This window comes from Tachysurus vachellii, chromosome 15 (genome assembly GCF_030014155.1).
Source record: "Tachysurus vachellii isolate PV-2020 chromosome 15, HZAU_Pvac_v1, whole genome shotgun sequence".
Classification (NCBI taxonomy): Eukaryota; Metazoa; Chordata; class Actinopteri; order Siluriformes; family Bagridae; genus Tachysurus; species Tachysurus vachellii.
In genome coordinates, this window is record NC_083474.1 from 2,053,194 (window position 1) to 2,065,563 (window position 12,370).

The following is a 12,370-nucleotide window of genomic DNA, read 5'->3' on the forward strand; positions in this document are numbered from 1 at the left end:
TCACCTGTGATGTGGTAGGTGACCTGACGGTTGCTAGGAGAGCTGTCATCATCACGGGTGTTCAGCACAGCAACTACTTCTCCAGGTGCATCGCTTTCCCGCACACTGCCATAGTAGTGAGGCTGAAGAAACTCAGGCATGTTGTCATTAGAATCACCAACTGCAATGGCAACCGTAGTTGAGGATGACAGACTGGCAGGGTCACCAAGATCAAAAGCCCAGACAGTAAGACTGTGGACGGGGTTTAGTTCATGATCAAGGCCTTTTAGAGTTGAAATCCAACCAGAAGTGCTGTCAATTGTAAAATAGCTTCCACTGTCCTTCAAATCCTCACTTCCTGATCCCAGAAGCCCAGGTGGAGCAAGGCTGTATGTCACCTGACCATTGGCTGACCAGTCAGGATCCACTGCCAGCACCTGGAGGATCCTGGAGCCAGCAGGAAGTCCCTCAATGATGGAGGCTTCATATGAGCTGGACTCAAATGCTGGCTTGTTGTCATTTACATCCAGAATTTTTACATCCACATCTACAACAGCAACTGAATCAATGAGTCCTTGCTGCAGAGTTGCAATCACTTTAAAATGGAATTCAGGGGTTTGTTCACGGTCCAGTGGCTTTTCCAGTTTTATCACCCCACTACCCTTGTCCACAACAAAAACCCCTTCGCTATTACTCTCCACAGTCTGACCAGTCACAACCGAGAAACTGACAGGTAGCGAGTTCTGTCCATGCTGACTCTGTAGATGCACTGCACCTAGTGTTGAACCGATGGGAGTATCCTCTGGAACTGTAAAGGAGAAGTGTGGTTGGCTGAAGACTGGCAAGTGGGCATCCTTTGAGAGGACATGAATGTACACAGAAATGAGAGAGTGACGAACTGGTACACCACTGTCTGAAGCTTTCACAAAGAAGGACAACACAGACCCTTGGAGGGGGCTGAAGCTGCCCTTGGTAACTACCCAACCACTATCAGGGTCAATATCTAGCAGCTCTGTAACCTTGATACTGGCTTCACTGTACAAGCTGTAGTTGATTTCTCCATTGAGCCCCTGATCAGCATCCCAAGCCTGTACTTGTGTCACCAAAGAGCCAGGTTCCACATCTGCCCGAACGCTAGCACGGTACTCTGAAGCATCGAAAAATGGAGCGTTATCGTTCTCATCCAGCACTGCGATCCGAACATGGCAATATGCAGTTCTTCCTCCTGTGTCAACTGCTGCAACGGACAGCACAAATTCATTGTGCTCTTCCCGATCCAACCTCTCCAGGGTCGTGATCTGACCGTTGCTGTCGATACTAAACAAGTATCGGGCTACATCTGAGAGCAAGTTGTAGTGCACTTCTCCAAACGGTCCAGGATCAGCATCCTGAGCCCTAATCATCAAGAGCCTGGAACCAGCTGGCATGTTCTCCCGTACCTCTGCTTCATAAATGCTCTGGGAGAATTGTGGTGTATGTAGGTTAGCCCACTCTACATGTACATGAACTTGTGCTGTGCTAGTGAAAACGCCATCTGAAACGCTCACATTCAGACTGACAGTTGGTGGCATCCGCTGTGTGCGCCGCTGTCCACTTAGACTCAGTATCCCTGACGAAGAGTCCAAATCAAACAGCAATCGCTCGTTACCTAATACCAAACCATAATGTAGTCTGTCTATATCAGACTGATCTGCATCAGATGCCTGAATGCACATGACAAAGTGCCCTTTGGGTGCAAGTTCATAAACCGAAGCCTCATAAAGTAGTTGATTGAATACTGGAGCATTGTCGTTTGTGTCAGTCACCTGAACTGTGACTTGCACCTCAGTGCTAAGAGGAGGAAAGCCATTATCAGTTGCTTTGACAAAGAAAACATAGTGCTGGATGGTTTCGTGATCCAGGGACCGAGCAGTCAAGATCAGGCCACTGCTACTGTCAATATGGAAGTGGTCTGTGCTGTTGGTGCGATCAGGTATGATCTGGTACCGAACTGCTGCGTTTTTCTCAGAGTCTTTATCTGTCGCTTGCACCTGCAATGCAGGAGTTCCAATCATGGCTGATTCAGAGATTACTGCTTTATAAACAGGCTGTTCAAACACAGGTGCATTATCATTCATGTCTAAAACTGTCACCTCGACATCCACCTCTGCTCTAGCACCTGTGAGGCAGTCTGTTGCCCTAATGATTAGTTTGTGGATGGGGTTGGCCTCAAAGTCCAGCGGGGCAATAACACTGATAATGCCGGTATCGAATCCAATAGAGAAAAGGCTATCAGGGTTGCCGTGTGTGATGGTGTAGAGAACATTCTGTCCTTCTGGACTGCTGGCATTTATTCCCAGAATTGGTGTGAATACTGGCACATCCTCGCTCACTTTAACAGTGTAGAATGGCCGGTCAAATACAGGCATTGCTCGGTTGACAACAGTGACAGGGAAGGTGATAGAAGAGGACAGGGATGGTGTGCCACTATCGCGAGCAAAAACCAGGATTTGGTATTCCACACTGGACAGATCAGCATCAAAGGACTGGCGTAATCTCAGCTCACCACTAATACGGTCCATTTCAAAGTGCCCTAGCTCATCCTGCAGGAAGTAACTGACTTCCCCATTTGGACCCTTATCACTGTCCACAGCTGTGACACAAAATATGGACACCCCTGGCTCTGCCTCCACTTGCACTGCTGCATAATATGGAAGTCCGACAAAAACAGGTGCATTGTCGTTGACGTCTGCGACACGTATGCGAACAAGTGCCCTTGCAACACGCAACCTGTCTTCCTCTCGACTTGCCTGCACTACAAGTCCATACTCCTCGTTCTCCTCTCTGTCTAAGGGGACTCCTACTGTCTCTATAGCTCCAGATGTGGGACGGATTCTAAACCTCCCTCCAGAATTTAGCAAAGTATACCGTAGTGGCTCATTTAATTTGTTGCCAAGTGCTGTAACTACAGCAACAGTTGTCACGTTAGCATCGTTCTCTTGAATGTTAGCATTGTAGATGCTGTGTGTGAATGCCAGGCCACTGTCAAGTGCCTCACGCACAAGAATGGTCACCAGAGCAGTGCTGGAGAAGCGTCCATCTGATACACGAACATTAAACCGGAAACGGTCTTTTCCAAAGGTGCTGTTTCGGACTGTGATTAGACCAGATCTTGACTCTACAGCAAAGTGCTCCAAACTAGTGTCAGAGAGTGAGTAGATAAGGTCAGATTGACCGTCTCCATCAGGATCTGAGGCTGAGACTCTTAAGGCTTCCACTCCCGCGTAGGTAGGAAGTAAAAGAATGGCTTCATAGAAATCCTGGGAAAACTGTGGTGCACAGTCATTAATGTCTTGCACTTGGATGGTGACTTCTGCAGGATGTTCAGCTGAGAGCTGTGGATGCCCACTGTCCCTTACGTTCACGTGAAAATGGAACATTGGTGTTTTTTCATGGTCCAGTTGAGCAATGGTTCTAATGGAACCAGTTCCAGCATCTACTGTAAAGAAGCGCCTGGCATTCTCTTCTTGGATCTGATACACTAATAAGGCGTTATGGTTCCGGTCAGCATCTGTTGCCCGTATAACCAAAGGCTCGCCTGATTCACTCATCACTACACTGTTCAGCCCTACCCCTTCAATAATGTCACCCCAGTAATGTAGCTGCTGGAACACAGGGGCATTGTCATTCCGGTCAAGTACGACAACCGTTACAGTGGCATTGGATGACTGGCCGGCCATGTTGGTAGCCGTGATGGTTAGCATGTAAGAAGAAATCGTCTCAAAATCGAGCACTTTTTGAGTTGTGATCACACCACTGTACTGGTTAATGCGGAATGTCCGACCTCCGTTACCGTGACGGATTTCGTACGTTAGTGTAGACAAGCTAAGGGCTGTTACAGTGGTTACTGAAGTTCCGATTGCAACACCTTCAGCAACCTCTGCCTGATACTCGTTTTGAGGAAATTTGGGGCCTGCATTGTTAGAGAGAGTCACAGCGATGCGAACAACAGCCGTGGAAGATAAAGAGGGTGAGCCATGATCCACAGCTTTTACAATTAACACATAGTGACCGATGGTGGACAACTCCAGTTCCCGAGCCACTGAGACGATTCCCAGAATTGGATCGATCCGGAATGTGTTCCCAGTGTTACCTGTAGAGGCAACAAAACACAGACGTGTAGTATTAGTATGAGAGTTATTAACTTCATTTCAACACTACTGATATAAAAAGATACTGTATTTCGGTACAATGTATTGCAGCTTTAATATTTATTCTACATTTGTATTTTAAAGCAACAAACTTAAGGAACACTCAATATTACACTCACAATAAGCATGTTACACACATTTGGAGTGAAAGGTTTTGTGTGTGTGTGTGTGTGTCTACCTGATTCTATACTGTAGCTTATCTGAGCATTCTGGCCTTTGTCTTTATCCAAAGCCGTTACCGTTATGACGGCAGAGCCGAGTGCCGCAGATTCGTATACCTGTCCGTCATACATCGCCATGGTAAACTGGGGAGTGTGGTCATTTACATCCTCTACACCAATGAGAACACGAGCAAGGCTCCGCCTGTACGGGAACTCCTGATCTTTTACCTGAGAGAGCGAGAGAGAGAGAGAGAGAGAGAAGACAATGCAGAAGACAGAGAGAGGGAACAGAAAAGAAGAGAAAATTAGAGAGAAAATAAGTATAAGTAAATTTTATTGCCTCAGTGAAATAGCAACAGACAGCAATTACACACACACACACACACACGGATAAAATCTCTCGGTGGATTACAATAACACATTTCATCTGTTTCACAGGCTGCAGGAATATTTATGAGGTGCGTGTGCACACGCGCACACACACACACACACACACCCACACACACACACAGAGGAGCGCTGAAACAGAGCGTGAGTGTGATCAGATCGATAATTAGATTGCTGTGCCGGGAGATGACATTAACAGACACAAATACTCACACAAACACACACAATGTACCAATGTACACACAACTGCAAGTGAGGAAGAAATAAGAAACAAAATAGAGAATTAATGATGAAAAAAGTATAGGGGAAAATTATAGAAAAGGGGAAAAGTTCTACCTTATATGGGGGGGAGAGAGAGAGAGAGAGAGCGAGAGAGAGAGAGAGAGAGAGAGAGAGAGAGAGAGAGAGAAGGAAAAAAGGAAAGACAACAGTTAGCAGAGGGAGAGACAGATCAAAAGGAAGACAGACGATGGGGAGAGACAGACGTAGGGAGGTACTGAGCTATAAAACTGAGAGACAGATAAGAGCTCTTTGTCCTTTTTTAACCTTGGCTACAGAATAAAATACAGAGAGAGAGAGAGAAAGAGAGAGAGAGAAGGAGAGAGAGAGAGAGAGAGAATCATCTTCATGCTAATTGTATGCACAGAGAAGAGAGTTTCCTGAATTTGCACTTGTGTATTCAGTTGCTAGTTCACAGTTTAGGAGATTAGCACATATCTGAGGCACGCAAAAGCTAGCTGTATGAGGGAAAATTCCATTTATGTCATAACACAATGTTATTCGCTTAGGTGTTTATCGTGGCTGTGTTTTCGCCAGACGGATTAGCTCAACTACTTAGCTAAGGGACGATTAGCTAGCTATGTTAGTGCCTCATTTCAGCCTCTTGAATAATCAAGATGTCTCACTAACAGATATTAAGTTAATAATTTGTAGTGTGATTTAAAAAAGTTCTAGTAGTGTTATCTTGATAAGAACTAGCATTTAGTGTTCTGTGTATCCTGTCAGGGATTAGCTCAGAGTGTTGATTTAAGTACAGTGCTAAACTAGAGAGCTAAACCCTAGTATCTGATGATACTAATAGCTAGCAAACAATTAGCTGGCTATCAAACAATATTGAAATTATTTTAGCTAGCTTATCCTGTTGACTGTCGCACTATAGATATAGCATTTCACAATAGACACATTTCAGGTATAAGCACAGCGTTACCATGACAGAGAGGACATGTTGTGTGTTTGTCTCGTGGTCAAGGCGCTGTGAGGTAAACACATGGCCTGTGTTTGCGTCAATGCGGAACAGACGCATGCTAGCAGGGTCCACGCTGCCCAACAGGGCAAAGGTCAAGCGATGATGCTCGTCTCGATCTGACGCCAAAACCTGTAGCACCTCCGTATCCGGGGGAGTGTCCTCTGCAACCATGACCTCATAGGTGGGCTGAGAGAACACCGGGGCATTGTCGTTCTGATCCAGCACAGTAATGAGAACCTGAAACATAATGACATATGTTGCCGTATGTATCACAATACTGTGTGTGTGTGTGTGTGTGTGTGTGTGTGTGTGTGTGTGTGTGTGTGTAGAGACCCCGCTAGCTCTTCTAATTATAAAGCAAGCAGTCGTGCACTTCCGCCTCACTCTGCTCCCTATGGCAACATGTGGAGATCCATCTGTGTGTGTCTGTGTGTGTGTGTGTGTGTGTGATGGTACAAATTAAATCAATTGGAAGGAATCTAGAATTTAATCAAAGTCTAGAATTTAGCCTCGCTGTTGTATAAATATTAGAAATTACAGCTATGAGCATGACTTTTTTGCATACATAAATGTGTGTTGTGTGATCAGGTGTGATGTGGTGTGTGTGTTTTTTGCATACATAAATGTGTGTGATATTGTGTGGTGTATGATGTGATGTGTGGTATGTGATGTGTGTGATCAGGTGTGTGTTTTGTTGTGTGTTGTGTGGTCAAGTATGATGTGCGGTGTATGATGTGTTGTGTTTTGTGATCAGGTATGATGTGTGTGATGTGGTATGTGATGTGTGTGATCAGGTGTGTGATCAGGTGTGATGTGAGTGATCATGTATGTGATCAGGTATAAGGTGTGTGATCAGGTGTGTTGTGAAAAAGTGAAAGTGACGTGACATACGGCTAAGTATGGTGACCCATACTCATATGTGTGGTATGTGATGTGTGTGATCAGGTGTGTGATGTGTGATCAGGTGTGTGATGTGTGATCAGGTATGTGACCAGGTGTGATGTGAGTGATCAGGTGTGTGACCAGGTGTGATGTGAGTGATCAGGTATGTGATCAGGTGTGAGGTGTGTGATCAGGTGTGTGATCAGGTGTGTGACCAGGTGTGATGTGAGTGATCAGGTGTGTGACCAGGTGTGATGTGAGTGATCAGGTATGTGACCAGGTGTGATGTGAGTGATCAGGTGTGTGATCAGGTGTGTGACCAGGTGTGATGTGAGTGATCAGGTGTGTGACCAGGTGTGATGTGAGTGATCAGGTATGTGATCAGGTGTGAGGTGTGTGATCAGGTGTGTGACCAGGTGTGATGTGAGTGATCAGGTATGTGACCAGGTGTGATGTGAGTGATCAGGTGTGTGATCAGGTATGTGACCAGGTGTGATGTGAGTGATCAAGTGTGTGATCAGGTGTGATGTGAGTGATCAGGAATGTGATCAGGTGTGAGGTGTGTGATCAGGTATGTGATCAGGTGTGTGACCAGGTGTGATGTGAGTGATCAGGTATGTGATAAGGTGTGAGGTGTGTGATCAGGTGTGTGATCAGGTGTGCGACCAGGTGTGATGTGAGTGATCAGGTATGTGATCAAGTGTGAGGTGTGTGATCAGATATGTTATCCGATGTGAGGTGTGTGATCAGGTGTGTGATCCGATGTGATGTGTGTGATCCGATGTGATGTGTGTGATCAGGTATGTGATCCGATGTGATGTGTGTGATCAGGTGTGTGATCAGGTGTGAGGTGTGTGATCAGGTGTGAGGTGAGTGATCAGGTATGTGATCAGGTGTGAGGTGTGTGATCAGGTATGTGATCCGATGTGAGGTGTGTGATCAGGTGTGTGATCAGATGTGAGGTGTGTGATCAGGTGTGTGACCAGGTGTGATGTGAGTGATCAGGTATGTGATCAGGTGTGAGGTGTGTGATCAGATATGTGATCCGATGTGAGGTGTGTGATCAGGTGTGTGATCTGATGTGTGTGATCAGGTGTGTGATCCGATGTGATGTGTGTGATCAGGTGTGTGATCCGATGTGATGTGTGTGATCAGGTGGGTGATCCGATGTGATGTGTGTGATCAGGTATGTGATCCGATGTGATGTGTGTGATCAGGTGTGTGATCAGGTGTGAGGTGTGTGATCAGGTGTGCGACCAGGTGTGATGTGAGTGATCAGGTATGTGATCAGGTGTGAGGTGTGTGATCAGGTATGTGATCAGGTGTGAGGTGTGTGATCAGGTATGTGATCCGATGTGAGGTGTGTGATCAGGTGTGTGATCAGGTGTGTGATCAGGTGTGAGGTGTGTGATCAGGTGTGTGACCAGGTGTGATGTGAGTGATCAGGTATGTGATCAGGTGTGTGATCAGGTGTGTTGTGTCATATGTGATGTGTGTGATCAGGTGTGTGATCAGGTGTGTAGTGTGGTATTTTTTCAGCATGACCCAACTCTTGATGCTCTGCTGAGCTTTGTGTCTTTTGAATGATTTTCTTTGGAAGAGTGCGAGTTGTCGAGCGACACTGAGTGTGAGGAATGTGCTTTATAAATAGAACCTTTTATTATTAATACATAGCATTAGCCGATGGCCGTAAGGCTTGACATGCCCTGGTTGCGACAAATCAAATCACACAGCAGCTCATTGCTTTGTATGCCTGAAATACCCTTGACTGTGTTTGGATGGAAGCCAAAATGAAATCATTCCATTCAGTCGATACAAAACAAATAGATTATTCTGAGATATTGAACTAGGATGAATTTCCTACATGACTGAACTAAAAGCTATATGGTTTCTGGACACCTGACCATCACAAGAACCTTGTAGTTGTTGAACATTCCGGATTTAATCCCCATTTCCTGTAATAATCAGCACCACTTTTCACTAAATGTTGGATTGCTGCTGGATAAATTTGTGTTCGATCAGCTACAAGAGCAATTGTGAGTGTATTTAAGACAAGCTCAGTGATGATGGAGCTCTTGTGGTAATTTATATACCAGAAAACCTCTCTGGTCGTATTTGGATCAGTTCCAACGTCTAATCAGTTCAGCTGCTGATTAAAGTGATCATTTTTAACATTTAAGCCCTCACGCTCGCCATATCATGCTAACGAGGCTCTCGAACAGACAAATGGAAAAGGACATCCTGAAAAAGATAATAGAAAAATAAAACGTGGCGGAATCCACTGTATCTGGAAGTTCTACCAGAAGAACTCTTTCACAGAGGTCCGTACTGAACAAACTGGCCATTGTTAATTATCTGGTAAAGTTTAGTGGGAGGGGGGCACGGTGGCTTAGTGGTTAGCACGTTCGCCTCACACCTCCAGGGTTGGGGGTTCGATTCCCACCTCCACCTTGTGTGTGTGGAGTTTGCATGTTCTCCCCGTGCCTCGGGGGTTTCCTCCGGGTACTCCGGTTTCCTCCCCCGGTCCAAAGACATGCATGGTAGGTTGATTGGCATCTCTGGAAAATTGTCCGGAGTGTGTGAGTGAATGAGAGTGTGTGTGTGTGCCCTGCAATGGGTTGGCACTCCGTCCAGGGTGTATCCTGCCTTGATGCCCGATGACACCTGAGACAGGCACAGGCTCCCCGTGACCCGAGGTAGTTCGGATAAGCGGTAGAAGATGAGAGAATGAGTGAGTGAGTGAATGAGTGAGTTTAGTGTGTGAGTGAGTATTCTGTTATTTACAGAAAAAAGGGTAGAATAAAAAGAGACACAAATGATATTTTCAACTGTATAAAGAGTTTTCAGTTACTGAAACTGGGATGTGTGTGTGTGTGTTTCAAAACTTCAACCTCACTGTGTGCAACTGTGTAAACCACACTGAGTTACAGGAATCCGACATAATCCTGGCATCTGAGGACCTGCATAAGTGTGTGTGTGCTTAGGGATTTGCAGCCTCACAGCAGACATATAAATCATAACCACCATCTGAAGGTGTGTGTGTGTGTGTGTGTGTGTGTACCTGTGTGTAGGCTGTGTTGGTCCCATCTGTCACCTCCACTGTGAGGTTGTAGAAGGATCTCTGCTCAGCATCCAGAGCTTTCGCGATGATGATCGTCCCAACGGCCTTCTCAACATCAAACTCACTCTCTTCATCCCCACCTTACACACACACACACACACACACACAAAAACATACACACACACACACACACACACAATGTTCAGTTTCTTATAACAAAATCAAAAACTGTGTTATACACACATTTTACACACATTTCTCTCTCTCTCTCTCTCTCTCTCTCTCTCTCACACACACACACACACACACACACAGACATGCAATTTATACATGTTAATCATTTATCAGGTACATACACACACACACACACATTCTACTTTTCACTCTATTGGCTGTTTAATGGAGCATTTAATCAGGCAGGGTCAAGAGTAGCCTAGGGGATGGTTACCCCAAGGCTACTCTTGTTCTCTCTGTCTCACACACGCACACACACGCACACACGCACACACACACACATTTACTGAAACTTAAATTATGTTATATATACACACATTGTGATCACATTTTACCCACAATCCCCTGAAGTACAATGACTAGCCAACTAGAGAGCAGCACTGCACAACAACAGGGCATGATGGGTAAGCACAGCTGATGACCAAACAGCAACAGAGCGAGAGAGAGAGAGAGAGAGAGAGAGAGAGAGAGAGAGAGAGAGAGAGAGAGAGAGAGAGAGAGAGAGAGAGAGAGAGAGAGAGAGAAAAGAGATAGATAGAGAGAGAGAGAGAGAGACTGAGAGAGAGAGACTGAGAGAGACTGAGAGAGAGAGAGTGAGAGAGAAAGAGAGAGACTGAGAGTGAGAGACTGAGAGAGACTGAGAGAAACTGAGAGAGAGAAAGAGAGAGAGAGACTGAGAAAGAGAGTGAGAGAGAAAGAGAGAGAGAGAGAGAGACTGAGAGAGAGGGAGAGAGAGATTGAGAGAGAGAGAGAGAGAGAGAGAGAGAGGAGGGCTGATACCTTCTTTAGAACAGTTGCTGCCACAGGCAGTCTGGAGAACAAAGAACATCTCACGGAAAGGACGTGGCCCTTCCCATAGGAAGCATTAAGGAAAAATAGAAGGAGAAAGAGAGATGGAGGAATAGGAAGAGATTGAGGGATGAAAAAAAGAAAAGAATTAGAAAAAAGGATAAGAACAGGATAAGAGCAGATCAAAGGGAAGTAGAGAAGAGAGGAGGATGGTCAGGATAGACGAGTTGTTTTAGAACGAGGTGTAGAGATGGAAGGAGTGAAAGAAAGAAAAAAAGATGTCAGGATAAAGAAAAGAAATAAGGAGGGAAACGGAAACAGAACAGGAGACCGATGCAGATGAAGAAAAAGAAAGGGATACAGAAGAAAGGTATTAAGTGAAGGAGTGGCACAACCAAGGAAGAGTGGCCATTGGAGGAGAAAAGAAAGAGGAAGAGAAGTGAATAGAAGAGAAAAGGAGAGAGAAAGAGAAATTGGGCTGTGACTCCTGAGCAAGAATGGAAAAAAAAAGAAAGGCAGAGCAACGGAGGAGTGCAAAGCAGCCACAGCCAAAGCAAGCAGAAAGTGTTTTAATACAGAATAAAGCATGCGTGGTGCATTATGGGAAATCTACCACAGTGATTATGTTGAGTTCCTGTCAGTGACCTGAACGTCCGAAATGTCGAAAAAGATCGGCTCAAGGTTTATAAATAATTATTCATTATAATCAAGTTCCCATTAAAGGGTAATGAAAAGTCATTAAAAAAAACATTAACATTAGCACGAAATATTCTTGTTTTATTGTCGATTGTTGACATCTATAGACTAGAACCGTCATGGGAACAGGAAGATGCAAGCAGTCGCCATGGTAACTGTGAAAAATCTTGGTTCTGTGAAACAAACGTTTATCCTAAAATACATTTCATTAGAAGCCAAAATGCACGTGTGTATGTGTAAACTATAGATCCGGTAAATAATCGGGAAATTCCTCACCTGTGATGTCAAACCACAAGGGGGCGGAGCCCTGCTGTTGGGCCGAGACCACGCCCACAATATCAGCCACTTTATCACTTTCCATGACGGTGAAGTTGTAAAGCGGCTCTTCGAAAGCCAGCGGCACCGAGCTTGGTGGTGGACGACGGATCCATTCAATATGCAACCGAGCCGTTGCCCAGCGCTGAGGGCGGCCGTTATCCACCGCCTTCACCTGGGGTCAAAGGTCAAACACACTTTAAACCAGTTCACTGCATAAATACTAAAGTGTAAATGCATCAAAACTATATTTCAGATCATTCTTAAAGGTGCGGTGCACGATGTTTGAAAGTCAATATTGACATTTGAAATCACCAAAACAAACACGCCCCTAACCCAAATGGGTGTCACTCCTGTTTTGATAGCTCCGCCCACACATACATACGTAACCCAGGCAACTATTATGGCGGAACCTGCTGGGGCGGCTGGC

General features: G+C 45.3%; 1 protein-coding gene across 1 annotated transcript in view; it reads right to left on the reverse strand.

The window, feature by feature from the left end:
* fat3a (FAT atypical cadherin 3a) overlaps positions 1-12,370 on the reverse strand; it is a 107,234-nt gene that overhangs the window by 29,757 nt on the left and 65,107 nt on the right. The window contains exons 7-11 of the mRNA XM_060887784.1: positions 11,902-12,115; positions 9,907-10,046; positions 5,925-6,200; positions 4,348-4,558; positions 5-4,111 (exon numbers count right to left, since the gene is read on the reverse strand). Of these exons, the coding sequence (XP_060743767.1) occupies positions 5-4,111; positions 4,348-4,558; positions 5,925-6,200; positions 9,907-10,046; positions 11,902-12,115 (4,948 nt within the window). The remainder of the gene's footprint in view (positions 1-4; positions 4,112-4,347; positions 4,559-5,924; positions 6,201-9,906; positions 10,047-11,901; positions 12,116-12,370) is intronic.